We start from the raw sequence: 16,038 nt of genomic DNA, 5'->3' as shown, positions 1-16,038 counted from the left end.
CTACCACTGTACTTCAATAGCTCCAGGTGGAAGAGGCAGTACTATGCCAAAAGTTAGACCTGAACTCATTACACACCATGTTTATATCTGCTTTATTGACAGCAAAATGTGCTGATAGGAGGGAACAGTCCCACATTTAACTGCCTCTTGTCAGAAAAACCCTCTGGTTTGAGGCTGCAGGAGCTGTGAGCAACAAGAAGAGGCAACCCTTGGGAATAATTGGTGAGGAAATCATAAATGTCTATAGTCAAAAGCATCCCCTTTGCAAGTCAAGATTCAGCTTGATGCACATCAAGATGCAGCCCGAGCTCCTCCGCAGTAAGTGGGATGGGGGTGTTGGAGCTCCTGCAATGCAGGAAAACCCCAGGATAGAGAAATCAGGAGACACCCCAGCACCCAGCACTGCAACCCCTCACCCATGAGGCTGGCTGCAGGGGGCTCAGGGATGAACCTTGCCTAGAGCTCTTCCCAAAATCCAGTTAAATCACATTCCCACACTCCCTTCCCTTTACACGTGCTTTTTCAGTTACTAAGTTTTATCAGAGTTACTATAGTTACACCCACAGGTGTTGATGAAAACCAAATTCTCACGTTTCTGAGCAAGCACACATGCAATGTCTCTTAGACACTGAACTAATGAAGGAACAGAAACTGTATTTTATGGTTTACGTGTGCAATCACTAACGACTTTCAGGATCCAAAGAGCTACTATGAAGTTTCAGCAACACGGTGTTAACAATTCATCAGCTCAACCCCATCAAATGCACCGAGCCCCACAACAGCTCTAGAGGGAATGAAGCAGTTGGGAAGCAAACTCTGTCTGCTGAAATATATACATATATATATATACACACACTTGAGAGAGGGCTGAGGCATTGAGAGCACAGCATCATGCCTTCGATGTCTCCCCAGGTAGCTGCAGATGTCAAAACACCTAATAATCCATCTTAATAATCCAAAACACCACCAGGCAGCGATGCCAAGCAAAGCACCTCACTGACAGCATGGGCTGCTCCTCTTGGCAAGTCACCATGGTTTGGGTAATGTCCTTGGTTAATGCCTGATGGCCGAGCACCTCTGCTTACCTGCTTGTGGAAACACAAACCAACACACTGCATCCTCCAAGCTTCAAGAAATGAGAGTGACAAAGAGTCACAAGCAACATGACAAAGACATCAAGTCACCGAGGACTTCTGAGGCAAATCCGCCCCGTGAATGTCTGTTTGCATCACTTATTTCCTAACAAGCTGCTCTTCACACAAAGGGACCGCTATTCTGTTGCCTCTGCATGTTCCTAAGAAGCATCCGTCTTTACATCCCGCACTAATGGATTATTAGGCACATCAAACATATAGATTGAATCACATAATTATGCCTTTTAAAAAGGCAGCAATATTTGAGATCAGCCCAGCACTCGCTGCCAATCAAACTGCAGAAGCAGAACCTGCTCCTCATCTCCTGCAAGAACACAGCCGGGGTTCTTTTACTTCTCATACACTGCATCATCTCCCTTAGGCCAGCCCAGCCAGCCCCCAGGGAGGCCATGCACAGTAAAGCAAAACCTGGACATGATTTCCATGGGGAGGATTAGCCAGGAAACACAAGGCTCCTTAACACCAGCCCAAAGCTGGTTGATCACAGAATCATAGAATCAACTAGGTTGGAAAAGACCTTTAAGATCATCAAGTCCAACCTTTACCCCAGGACTGATGGTGCTCACATGCTTCAGCAGCAAACTTGGTTAAGACTAAGAGAGAAGGGAGCAGGACCATGTTGGGGATGCTGCGGAATATCAGGAGCAACAGTTACCTCCTAACAGGAGACAGATTAACAGGGAGACACAAAAGAAAAGGCAGCAAAGCAGGGGAGCAGGCAGAGTGCATCCCTGAGCTTCATGTGCTGCTCAAGCATCTTCCACCATCTCTGTGGACTTCTATGGTTTACGTGGTAGAAAGTCCAAAGACATACCACTGCTCCAGTGCTCCTTCACTTTCTTTCTGCAGAAGGTAAATTCATGCCCAATCCCACCCCTGGGAAAAACAGCCTCCAGCCCACATTTGTGCACATGCTTAAGATCCTGCCCCGATAGGGAAGAACTCAAAGATGGTCTGTGAGCAGGTGAAGCTCTGCTCCAGGAGGATACTTCAGTTCCACACATTAAACTCGCTTCCCGGTGCCTGCAGGCATCATTACCCCAGCCAAGCAGGAAACGTCCATGTGTTTGGGCCCCAAAACATTAAAGATACCATCAATCACTGATTTCCACTTGCTTGTATAGATCCCCACTTAATGACCTTTCCATGTTTGCCTCTCCCATGCCTCTTACTTATATATCAGCAACCCGGACAGACAAGGAAGGCGCAGGGCAGCAACTCTTCTGCAGAGGCCCTCCCTGAGACAACGGAGAGTTATTGCTCTCCAGATAAACCAAGCAGCAGCACAGATAACAGTAACAAAGATGTTTGGTGAGCACGGTTTTCCTTCATATCCAACCTGCCCCATAATTCAAAATGTATATCACAAATGAGCCAGAACAAGGCAAAGTTCAGCCAGGCTCCTCTTTTAGAAGGAAAACAGGATGCAAACTTGGTGACCAAGTAACTTGTGTTTCCCAACACTGGGTGTTATCGATTGTCAATCTCTTTCTAGAGTCATGATCCTTAGCTTAAAGTGCTGGGATATTCTGAAATGTCCTAAACGTGGATTGAGATGACAGGATAACGCCCCTGCCACACCTTTATTTTAATAAAGATGTGTCAGTTCCTGATGGATTCTTTTACAAGCTGCTTGGGAATTTCCAGCAGCACCAGGACAGTAACGCAGCAATTGTTCTCTTTGAAAACACGGAGCACAGAATGACATTGCAGTAAAGCACACATAGAGCAAACATAACTCAGGATAAAGCTCCTCGTTCCTGGAATTACCCACTGGATTCCCAAATATCTTATCAAAAAGCCCCAATGCCCAGGTCTCAAACTTTTATTCCTTTTCAGGAGCCAAACACAAGAGCAGCACCGACATATCAACACTGGTATTCTTACTCCTATGTTTGTCCACCTTAAAATAAACACTAATAGTAAGTTGAAAGATTGGGTGAACCAGAGCGTGAAGCATTTCCTGCTACATCCTCCTTCCTTATAACCAGAAAAATCCCTAAACCAGAGGACTCCGTTGTGTTGGAGCAGGTTTTCTGCTGGGATGAGACAGTCCTTTTGCTGTCACCTCAAAAATGCAAATACGGGAAGTCCCACTTACGGCTCCAAGCATGATCCTGAAGATCAGCCACCGAAAACCCCAGATGACGATGCTGGAAGGAGGAGTGTGCTGGGGCAGGCGGGAGAGGGTCCAGAGCGGGCAGAGGAATATCCCCAGGAAGCCTGTTTCCAGGAGCTGCGATTCCCATCCTGTGGTGTCGACATGTGAGAAATGAAAAGGAAAATGGTTATTGTACGAGTCCTATAAATTACCCTTTTCAAATTGTAAACACCCAAGAAGAAAAAAAACCAACCATCCAAACTGTAATTAATGCTTTTTAAGTTCCATTTGGAGGAACGCAGGTACCAACTCTGCCCTAACAGACACGTAACACTCGGGATTGATGCTTTAAGCTACAGCGTGCACCTACATTTGGTATGTTGGGTTGTGTTGTTCTTCTCCAAGCACACACCAACACTTTGTTCTTTACATGGTTATTTTATGCAGCATGAATCACAGAATCAGACTGGTTTGTGTCGGAAGGGACCTTAAAGCTCATCCAGTTCCAACTCCCTGCCACGGGCAGGGACACCTTCCACTAGAGCAGGTTGCTCCAAGTCCCTGTGTCCAACCTGGCCTTGAACACTGCCAGGGATGGGGCAGCCACAGCTTCTCTGGGCACCCTGTGCCAGCGCCTCAGCACCCTCACAGGTAAGAACTTCTGCCTCAGAGCTCATCTCAATCTCCCCTCATGCAATCTCCTTTTTTTTGATCTTGACACGCACAAGGTCCCTTAAATAAAAATGAAATTATTTTTCTTAAAAAATTATACATCAGCTATTAAAAAATCCCCATTCTTCCCCCCATACATCCTGTGCTTTCTGAACAGACACCCCAACTGCCAAAATCAGCGCTTCTGAGAGCAGCAGTGAAGTATATTGTTATAAAGGCAGCTGCACCAGGAAAGCAATGGCTAATACAAAATGTGAAAGGTTAATTGTTGCTAAACCCAGCTACAAACAGCAGTTATGGGTCTAACTGGCACCAAACTGGTAGTATATCTCCTTCATTTCTGCCCGCACAAGAATCCCACTGTTATCAGCGTTTTCATATGTAAATCACTGTGTTCCCAGCAGACATATAGGATGCGTGTGGCTGAGCGGGAAGGCACAAGCCTCTAGGAAAAAAATCATTCCCTGTGAGGGTGCTGAGGCGCTGGCACAGGGTGCCCAGAGAAGCTGTGGCTGCCCCATCCCTGGCAGTGTTCAAGGCCAGGTTGGACACAGGGGCTTGGAGCAACCTGCTCTAGTGGAAGGTGTCCCTGCCTGTGGCAGCAGGTTGGAACTGGAGGAGCTTTAAGGTCCCTTCCAACAGAAACCATTCTATTCCTTTCTATGGTATGCTATTCCAGTCTATGCTATTCTATTTTGCGCTAATCTATTTTATGCCATCCTACCCTATTCTATCCCTCCTATTCTATTCTATTTATGCTATGCTGTTTGCTACATATGCATTTCACTTTGAGAGCAGCATCCCCTTTCACCAACCAGGACAGAGTGGCATCATTTTTTAACTCTGATATTAAATCCAACTCCTCAGGAGGCATTTGCATGTGTGGAGGGAAAGGGCATGGAAGGATGGCGTGATCTTGCGTGACACATTTCTCGTGTGTTAAATGGATTATAGGAGTGTGCATCAGGGACGCGTGTGCGAGCGCACGTGTGTCCAGAGGGAAGCCGAAGCCTTCCCGGTATGTGCTGGCCTCCCGGGATCACGAGTTCAGCTGCACCTGTGCTGCTTGCTCCAATCGACAAGCCTGAATCCTGGCACTGCCACAGCACCCGGCTGTGGTTCCAATGGCATGATCCGTGTGGACCGTGCCAGCAAACGGACAGCTCAGCGCCACGGCGGGAGGCAGGAGCGCAGCAAACAGTGCTGCCAGCTGCTGGGAATAACCTCTGCAATTCACTGCTGCTGACAATGGCACCAAACAGGGTTTAACTGCAAGTGCAGTCAAGGACAAGCTACAGCCACAGCACTCATTCAGAGGTCTATGGCTGAACCTCCTTGGCTTGTGGCTAAATCCTGTCCAGCTCCAGCTGCTCTGCACAGCAATGGGCAAATTTGCTAGTGCAAAGTGCTGACCGGACCTTGCTTTGCTACTGACCTTCATAGATCACACCAAGTTCCTGCTAAAAACCAAACTTGAGATACAGATCTGCATGGAGAGCCTCTGATTTATTAACAACCCTCTTCCTGATGGACTGAGCCTGCACAGCTGGTAATGTGGTCATGCAGATCAACTTTCCATACTAGCATGCATCACCCAAACAGTCACACACCCTGCCCTCGGCAGCGGAAGCTCCTCTCCTGCCTCCATCCATCTTCCTTCCACTCCAAGCAGCTCCTCGCCCTGGCTCTTCCCCACAGCAGCCCTCCTGCTCCCAACCCACTGCCAAAGCTGTCACTGCTCTCCCCTTCCCCATTTAGCATGGACTCATCCCCACTGCCCCTTCTTATTCCTCTTCCACGCTTCATCATGTCCAAAGTACTGCTCGATGCTACTCCATAAGCAGCACAAGTGCTTGTGACGGTTGGATCACCCGAGGTGCTAGAATATGTCATGGTTTTAACTAAAAATTACAGCTAAATCATGAAGACTTTCAAGGACATGAACATGTTGTTCAACACCACAAGTGTATCCATAGCAAAAGCGGGGAGCTCTGCTCCACCTCACATTCACTTCATTGTAAGTTGATATTAGAAAGCAAGATTACGAGATCCATCAACACAAACCTTGCGTTTTGAACTGCTGACTTACCAACAGTTGTTCATGTCTACCCCTTGAAAGCCTCAGACTAATTCCCTTGCAATCTTAGGTTTGAGGCCATAACCATGCATCTGCTGAATGCTGCTGAAGTTTGAGCATCACAACCTTTTAACATCGTTTCCCAAACACACTGTGACACCTACAAGGTGTCAACCAAGTCATCACACCTTGGCAGGAAAGACCTTAGGAACAACTGGTACTTGGCTGACCCATGGAGCTAAGTTATAACAGTAGTTTTCTCCCTATCCTTTTCCTCCTCTTCTTACTATCAAGTGGGCAGCGCTGATGTGGCAGTGTCAGGCAAAGGAGCCCAACACAACCACATCCTCCATCTCCAACAAACATATGGGAAACCACATACGAACCCTCCTCCAAGCTGCAGAAATTCCCGTCCTTGATGTTTTTAGGACAGTCCTATAACAGCAAAAACATAGACGTAAAGGAAATCATAACCTGGAGGGATGTAGAGGGGGAATCGAATGATCCCTGACTTCGGGGCTGTGAGAGGGAAATGCAAGTGATGGTACCGGGAGCTTTAGGAGCAAAGATATCTTCCCTTTAGCAATGCCATTTTTTTATCCATACAGTGACATTTTTGGAGTGAAACCCATTTTATCAACGACAGAGAACCCCATGATACTTTGAGGCATCGGGGCTATCTCAGATGGCAGCTCCCATCCTCCAAGCCCCAACCACCACATCCCTATGGCCGGGCTGAGCCTCGGGGCTCACCTCCAGCCCGGTCCCGGCGCACACTGATACTGCTGGGAACGAAAGGGTCACGTTGTTGACCCACCTGCTCCTGTTTTCTTCAGTTGGATCTAGTCAAATTTCAGCAGCTGCAGCGCGGCACAAAGCGCCCCATTGTTATCCCCGCGCAGGCGGGAGGGAGCCACGGCCTCTTTTTGGGCAGAAAAGAAGAAAATTGAAATCAAATCAACTGCCAACGGAGGCTGCGCTCGCCCCACGCGCGCTTCCAGTGCCTGTTACACGCTCCAAGCTTCGTGTGGTAAAATCCATAGTTTGGTGTTTTCCAGAGGTCTCTGATGGGGCAGGGAAAGAGGAGAGCGGGGAGGGTAGGAAATGCAGGGAAGGGGAAGAAGCAAAAACAAAACCAAAAGAAGCTTTCCCATATTCCTTATAGGGTTTTCAGGGAAAAAAACCTGAGTTTGGGATGAATTGTCTCCAAAGCAGCCCCATTACAGCTCCCGACAGTATTATTTCTAATGGAATAGAGATTATACAGCTTTATATCCTTCAGGTTTTCAGTTTTCATCTTTCTTATTTACCATCAGATAGCTGATGAAAACCCAGCTGAGTTATCACAGCTTGTCCATGGCTAAAGAGGAAAGCCCTTCCCACCCAGCCTGACTCCATCAGCCTTCCTGCATCCCAAAACCCATTTTCTGTCTACATGGACACTCGGGAAGAAAGCAAAGAGGCAGAGAAGGGCTAAGATCCCTCAGAGGTAAATACTAAGTAGTCAGCTCTAAAGATAATGAAGTTTATTTTCATAGAATCATTGAATCAACTGGGTTGGACAAGACCTTTAAGATCATCAAGTTCAACCATTTTCAATTAATCTATTTTTCTGAGGAAAAAAAAAATCATGTGGTGAAAATCCAAACCCAGCTGTGGCAGAAATAGCTCAGATAATTTCATTCCCCTTCCTAAAACATGGGATGAGGGGAAACGGCAGTGTCTCTCTTTGTCCATCTACACATTAACTTTGCAGGGAGCACGTTTGCACGACCCAGACAAATGCTTCCACAACGTCCACGCGTTTTACAGCCCCGTCTGCAGCAGCGCACGGGGCCGGGCGCGGACACTGCAGCTGTCTCCCTATGAATATTGCGTGTCAGACATCCCGGCAGCCAGAGCAAGGCAGATATCCAATACGGACCGACTTACCCTGGGATGAGATTAACTGCTCCCGAGCCTCTCCTCCCCTCCCTACCTCCCTGAAATCTGGTATGAGCTCATTCCAGCGCCAGCGCTAAACCACCTGTTGAAAACAGCACGGGTCATGCTGGTGGCTGTGGTGTTTTCTGACCAAGGACTTCAGTCTCCAAATACTCTTTGCAACTACCATGTGTGGTTCAACTGATGCAAATGGACCAATATGCAGCAGTGAGTAAACGCTGAGTAAGTGGGTGTTGACCTGCTGGTGTGTTCCCACAGGCGCTAGGATGCTCTTTGCTTCTGCACCCACTGCTCATCCCGATCTCCTTCCCCATCGGGGTCTCCTCCTTCACACTGCCACTCATCTCCCACTTGCAGAAATGAATGCATATCGAATTAGATCTGCTCAAAACTGTACTGATAGATCAATAATTCTTTTCATAAGTATATATAGCCTTAAAGAAGAAGAGTCAGGTCAAACCCAGTACTCTTTTCCAACAATGAAAGGTAAATCTCAAAAAAAAAAACCCCACCCCAAAAACCCCCATTCATGGAAAAATATTCCTGCTTTTTCCTTCTTTTTAATTTTTTTTAAATCTCTGTAAATCATTACAACTTTCAACATCCATAGCAACAACTTCCTCAAAGGAAAGCAAAGCTCCAAACTATCCCAAAAAGAGAGGTGTCTTGCTAATGCATCCTCTCTCAAGTTAAACGCTGCGCCTGCCAGCTAACCAGAAATACCTTTTATCTCCAATGTGAAACACTGGTCATGCTAAAACCCATGGCAAAATCATCACCAGTTTCAACTGGGTTTGGCTTTCACGCAGAGGTTTCAACATGTCTCAGCTACTACCTGTGGAAACGTGATGGGTTTTCCCTGCGCTGAAGACAAGAGCCAGGAAGTGGGTGCACCAGCAGCAGGGAGAGCATCATGGGGCTGAAGATATCATATCATATAATGGTTTAGGTGGGAAGGGACCTTAAAGCTCATCCAGTCCCAAACCTCTGCGACGGGCAGGGACACCTTCCACTAGAGCAGGTTGCTCCCATCTAACCCAGCCCGCTGCTCCACTCCCACCCCAGGCCACGTTGCTGCCCCAAACACCAACCATCCCAAGATCCAAACTACCTTCCCACAGTCAAACTCTGCCACGTCCATTTTCCCCAAACACCACCTATATCAAATATTTCAAACTTCTCTTTCACCAAAGAGAGAACAGGCTGCTGATACTTCACATTTCTGCACCAACAGAAGAGTTCTTGGTGTTGTTGGAAAATTTGGAGAAATGTTATCGATAACTTTTGTTCTTAAAGTATAAACCACACAGAAAAAAAAAAAAATAATAATTTAGCATAAAAACTTTTAAAAGCTTCCAAGTGCTCTCCAGGGTAGTCATTAGAAACTACTTAGGTACCAGGAGGGTGATAACAGTGAGTTAATGCAGCGTTAAATTAGCCCTCCTTCCATGCAGAACTTGAAGTGACAGAGGAATCAGTTGGGAGGGGTTTTATTTTCTTTTTTAAATCCTGGAGTTAATGGATTTCCTGTTTTTAGCTCTGTGGGCGGCTGTCATTCTGAGGGATCCAGAGATACTGGATTTAATTACTCGGGTTTAAAGGAAGGAAAATAATTCCACTTGTGTTCATACGAACTCACGGGCACCGGCATCTCCAGCTTGGCCATCATGGCAAGAACACGCAAGCATGGCTGCTCATCAGTGCTGTCCCTCATGTGTAACCACAGAGCTACTGCTTCCTCACAGGACTTCTCAACACCTCAAGCCATCCCTCAAAGTCTTCACATAGCCAACAGCCTTAAGACCTGTGCCACAGAGCTCGGTGAGCATCAGGAGTGGGTCACAGCCTTACAATGGCTTCCTGGGGCTCCCCCCATCCTCCTGCAGGCACAGTTTGGGGTGGGTTTGGGACCCTAAGGCAACCCAAAAGCAGGTTTAGCAGCTCCTCTGGACCTGCCTCCATCAAAGGGGATTCATCCCACCTCCCTTTAACAGATTATGGGGAGCAGGGTCAGCGATGCCCATCAATAAATTCAGACAGAAAGATCAGCAGGGTTTAGGCTGGCCACAAAGACAGGGGAGGACAAAAAAGAAGCTGAGCATCCCACAATGGTCCACAAACCATGTGTCACACTGAGAACTTCATAAATGAAATGGGAAGTGATGGAAGAGACTGACTGTGAAAGGAGGTGTCAAACAGAGCTGGGAACAGACACAGAAGGAAAGAAGAGGCCAAGGACAAGTGCCACCACCATGATCAGGTGATATTTAGCCTTGGTGCTACACACAGTGTTAGGGCACGGCAGCGTGTTCCCACTCAAACAGTTCTCAGAAGAAAAGAAAGCAGCTTTAGAGGCTTGACACAAAAGAGCCTAAAGGCAGAGAACAATCCCTGGCTGACAGGAGCATCAGAGGGAAGCTTTCCCTGCAAAACCCATAACCTGCCTACTGCAGAGCAATCTTTTCTCCTGGCTCTGTACTGCTGGAAGCAAGTCTTGATGGATCACTGGTTTGGATCCAGTGCCAGGATTCCTCCATTCCCCCGTGCAGAGGGTTCAGGTATACACTGCACATACCAGCAGACACCACCTACTGCCAGGTTCCCAAGGCATGAGGAAAACAAAAGGGAAAATATGTATCATCACTAAGGAACTCGGGTTCCTGGGACAAATAATTATAACCTGGAAGGGATTTTCTTTCCAATTACCCTTTCTGTGCCGACCACTTTGAAGTCCATGATCCAGCTAAAAGCCAGTTACAGTCTTCTGATGAGTTTTCTCTCTGGAAACCCACACTGCTCAGAGGAAAACAATTCACAATGGCACAACCAAGTGCACAGAGTCAGGAGGTTTTGGCTTAAAAGACAACAAGCAAACCCAGAACATACCCAAAGGAAAACAAAGGCAAAGACTGAACCCTCACCTACCAAACCAGAACAGTCAGGGTTTGCTCAGGAATCAGTTGTTGTTATACACATTCCTGCTATGTGACTGGAAAAGCCCAAAATCCACCTCATATAAAGCTACTCCAAGGATGATCCTCTGCTTGGCTTCAGTGGCCACAGGACATGAACTGCACCAAGAGAAGAGGCAGGGAGAAAACCAATGGAAATGAGCACAAAGTTCATTCAGCAAACTCAAGGTCATGCTGGGATCAGGCAGTGGGGACTCCGACACTGTCTTGGGGCTAAAACTCCTGGGAATGTCATCTTGCAACTTGGCCTTACTGCACATGGACTCTTTGAGAGATGGAACAGGAGCCTCCAAGCATCTGGGAGAAGTGGCACCTTATTCCCACTCTGAACCTCAGGAGGACACTGCAACTGAGGGTCCTTTGCCTGGGAGACACCGAGAACTTTACAAGACTGGTGTCTGAAATACCAAAATATCCCTTTGGTGCCCATCTCTTCCAGGTTACATTCCTTCTTCCTGTGCTTTTCCTCCTTGCTCTCCATCAAGAAAACCCTATTATGAAGCAGAGCCAGCAAATTCCCACCTTCTCAAGCAACCTGCTGAACACATTTTATCTGTTCTTTACGGACAGGACCCCTGCAGTACCGTGCCATGTGCCTGCAGAGCTAAATCGCTAAAAACAGGTGTCTGTTGGGTGTTAAATCTCTCTTCAGGCTGCTTTGGCAGCTTAAGAAACCATTAGCAGCTGTTAACATGGGTAGCATGGCAATGTTGAGCCTAACAGCTCAACCAGCCCCCTTTGTTCACCATTTCTGAACTCTCCTTCCCCACTTGTCCACTTGAAGCAAGAACAAATTAAACCCAATACCATGAAGGCACCTGGCAAGCTCTTTTGCCAGCAGACAGAAAGCAAGTCTTGAAATAAAAAGCATATTAGACAAGTTTTTCCTGGTGTATCATGTGAGGTTCCCATTGCCCTGGAGAGATCACATTTTAGCCTCAAGGAAGCACGTGTTTTAGAATCAACATTTGCAGATGATGATAAATGCTCACCGAGGGATGACTCCTTCATTGGGCTTCCCCATCAGTTTGAAGTGGGCCTCCCATGTAAAATCTCTGCCTTTCTGATCATTTCCTGAGCATAGTGCCTTTAAAGTACAGTTTGTATACTGAGTAGGGAGAAAAGGCTGCATAATTCGTTAACCTCAAGGCAGACATACTCATCCAATGCCCCAAAGGATCACAGGAGTGATGGCAAAGGTGTAATATCAAAGGTAACACATGAGAAGACCATGAGCAGGTTATGGCCAACTTTTAGGTTGAATATGAAGAGTCACCCTGGTGCAGGAGAGGAAATACTACAGGTCCTTGTAGTACAACAGAGTCCTAGAGAAGGAGAGCACAACTTTGCACATTGGTTTCCAATGGGCTGTTCTTACCCATGACATCAGCCATGGTCATGGTCCCACCACCCATCGTCAGATGCCCATTTCCTTCAGCAGTGGCAAACACCAGAAACTATTTTAACTCTCACATGGAGCTTTCAGTTACATTCCTGAACCATCTTTTACACTCAAAACCTTAAAATAACCCACAACCAACAAAGCAACCAACCAAAAAAAAGCAGGATACTATTTATACAAAACAGAATGAGAAAACCACTGCAGTACCTATAATATGAATTTTCTGATTCAAAAAGAGGATTTGCTCTGCCTGGAGTGAAAGTTTGTTTTGAGGATTACAGGTAAATAAGAAAATGGATATTGCTGTGTCCTTTAGGACATCCCCTCCATCCCAGCAGAAGTAAACAGGACTCAGCTACAAGAAGTAAGCAAGATTCAGCTTCATCACTTGGTAACTCAACTAACTCGAACGAAGCTCTGGTGATACAAATCTGCTGTAATTCAGGAATGGTTTCATGCAGGCATTTTTCAACATGATGAGCTCAGAAGTGACCAAAATGACTAATGGGACCTCAACACCCACAGCTTTAACCTCCAAGAACAAAGGAAGAAAGAGGGAGCAGGAGGAAGGAAGACCAAATGCGGAACTCAGGAAATCAAAAAGCTGCTTTCAAAACCCATCTGATTTTAAAAAGATCTGATGGATATGTAGGAGGAAGCAACAGTTTTTTGGCAATTACAGGATGAATGCCAAAAAGTCAACTGCGTTAGGAAGTTGTTCTCTCCCTGCACGGTACAAAGAGATGAGCAAACACACAAACAGGCAGAAATGCTGATGGTCAGAGCCCTGAACTATGCGCCAAGTCTTCCGAGTCCTGAAATCTCCCTGTTGATACAAAGAAAGAGAGGAACTAGATCAGCAGTCATTTAATCCAGGGCTTGAGCAACTGAACTATCATATAATGGTCTGAAAACTGTAAACAGTAACAGAAATCAGAACTACTTCAACATAATTATTTTCAGCAACAGCAAATGGATCTGTGGGCAGCTGTTAAGATGAGTCTGCAGGAAACATTAAACCTCCCCAGCGAATCTGCTGCCACGTACCAAGGACAATTTACCAAACCCACCCACTGTCAAAGCTGGTGTTCTTCCCATCATTACTCATCTTGAGAAAGAGCCAAAGCGTCCTTTGGACACCTTTAAACCAATCTGTTACCGGGTTTCAAAGGCAGAGAGGGAAGGAGGATGCAGCAAGCGCAGGAGCTGCGCTCAGCCACCTCGAACCAAACCCTGCATCTCCATCTTCATCAGAGAAGAGCTAACTAAAATGCTGCAGGCCCGATGTGAAGGTTTCAGAGGATGGCCTCTTCATCTCATCCCCCCGAAACAGTCATAATTACTAAGCAGCATGTCAAAACCACAAAATTTTATCTATTTTTTCTCGCCATAAGGCAGCCCCAAACATTGCCCTGATTTTGCCTTTTCTCTTCCCTCTGCCACAGAAATCCCCCACCATGATGAAATTACTCACTGGTCTTGACCAGGATACACTGAGAGGAAGGAGAAACAAGAGTCTTCAGATCTCAGGTCACTTCTTTAAGCTCTTTTCTCAGCCTGCCCTAACATTCTACTCCCTCTATGAAATGTGGATGCACACGGTGCCCCCAAGCAGCTTCCACCATGTCAAAGCTTACAACCTGCAAAATACCAGGAGTAAATACCCAACTATAATGTGCATCTAAAACAGAAATTTAGACTTGAGCTGATAATAAAAGCTCAATATAAATCAGGTTTATGTTGGGAAACAGCCAGATGTGGCATTCATCAAGTGTTGCTCCTATTAAGATGCCATTCACTATGTTTCCTCAGCACATGTATAGATACCGTCACACCTGAAAATCTCAGACACTGGCAAGAGAGCTGGAGACAAACACCCTTATCAGTGTGAACCAGCACTGGGAGAATCACTGCGGATTCCATTTTTAGGAATAAGCAAGTTTCAGAATGGTAAGAAAACAGAAAGATAAAGCAACACGAAGCAGGGTTATTTATTTTGACAGCTGCAGTTTGGTTGGTTGAACTGTTTATAACGGTTTTAAAAGAAACTCTGAAATACACATAAGAGAGACATGGACCTGCTTGAGTGAGCCCAGAGGAGGCCCCGGAGCTACTGTGAGGGCTGGAGCAGCTCTGCTCTGGAGCCTGGCTGAGAGAGCTGGGCTGGGGCAGCCTGGAGAAGAGAAGGCTCCTGAAGGGGAGACCTTAGAGCAGCTCCAGTGCCTAAAGGGGCTGCAGGAAACCTGGAGAGGGGCTTTTAAAGATATGAACATGCTTCCCTTCAGCGGAAATTACAGCTACCAACACATCCTCGTTAGCACCAATAGATTCCAAATATTTAACTCCCATTCGCCTGAAGGGCAGGATAAATTACCATTTCTAGGTCCTTTATTTCCTGCGCCTGGAAACGGGTCATACCTTGATGCACCTTGAGAAGGTCTTGCCAAAAGCCCAGTGAGGGCAATGGGAGTCTCCTGCCCAAGGAACATAGGGATGGGGACCACGTATGGCAGGACGGGCTCCACCACAAAGATGCAGCCACAAAGGGAAAAGATGAGGTAAGAGGAGGAAAAAACTATGGATGGCTGTGCCTCATGGCAGAGGAGGGCAGCAGCACATCCAGGCCCTAAAACCAGCGAGTTTGGTGCCTAAAATGGTCCTGGGCAAACATTTCATCTTTCCCTTTCACCTGTACTTTGCACATATCGCCACAGAAACAGCAGCTCTGCAACCTGTCCTCAGCTGTCCCCTCCGATGCAGATTCCGAGCCCAAATTCACCTGGGACAGGAGGAAATGTTCCCGAGAGCCCTGAGCTGTCACGTTCAACTGTCAAGAGAATAATTTGATGGGAGAAGTATCAAGGGAGTGATCAAGAGAATCTTGGAAAGGAAATTAAAACAGATCTATGTTCCCAAAATTACAACATCCACTTCAAACTCGTGCTCGCTGAAATCTATATTTACCCAAGGCAAAGGAACTACGTAATTGCCCTCTGCAGGAATGACTACACAAGACTAAACACGTGCTGCACGCTCCGCGAGAAGTCTCTGGTCCTCCACAACTTGCTCCAGGCTGTGCCATTGCCTCAGTTTACCCACTCTCCTATGTCCTTTGGGCTTTGCATTGTGCTTCGGGTACTACCACATCAGGCACCAAAGGGACGCAGGAAGGAAGGAACCAGGGGTGGCACCAGTGCGTTTAGAACCATGGGGCTCTTCCTTTCTTGTTTTCTGCCCCATCCATCAAACCAATTTCCCTTGATGGGAATTAACTACACTAATTATTTCTGTCACCCCCTCCAGATGCAGGGTCTGGACAACTGTTGGATGAGCTTTAAGGTCCCTTCCATCCCAAACCATTCCATGATTCTATACCCTATAGCGCCAGAGAGACCACGAGGAATCCTGAAGCTCCAGACACAGCGACGTTATGAGGCAACAGCTAATATTTTAAGCCTCACAGTTCTATTTTTACACATGTCTACATCCCATAGTCAGTAACAAAACACAGCAATAAAAAGACAACCCTAAATCCAGTCCCGGCTTTCCTCTAGCCAGGAAATCATTAAAAAACCCCAAAACACAATAACAGCAAACCCAACCAAACAAGCAGCCCCACCACCACACTCACGGGATGCAATCTTTCGCTCTACATTGTCCAACAATTTAGCTGGCACGGCTTTATTGGTCCAGGAATGCATTTTTTAAATCATTAG

The 16,038-nt window shown here is 46.6% G+C and overlaps 1 protein-coding gene across 4 annotated transcripts in view; it reads right to left on the bottom strand.

Moving 5' to 3' along the window:
* LMF1 (lipase maturation factor 1) overlaps positions 1-16,038 on the bottom strand; it is a 186,030-nt gene that overhangs the window by 129,295 nt on the left and 40,697 nt on the right. For all 4 annotated transcript variants that reach the window (XM_030483161.1, XM_030483164.1, XM_030483163.1 and 1 more), the window contains one exon: positions 3,256-3,404. In XM_030483161.1, coding sequence (XP_030339021.1) covers positions 3,256-3,404 — 149 coding nt within the window. The remainder of the gene's footprint in view (positions 1-3,255; positions 3,405-16,038) is intronic.

The sequence above is a fragment of the Strigops habroptila genome, chromosome 4 (genome assembly GCF_004027225.2).
Source record: "Strigops habroptila isolate Jane chromosome 4, bStrHab1.2.pri, whole genome shotgun sequence".
Lineage (NCBI taxonomy): Eukaryota > Metazoa > Chordata > Aves > Psittaciformes > Psittacidae > Strigops > Strigops habroptila.
This window is presented reverse-complemented; position numbering and strand designations above follow the sequence as displayed.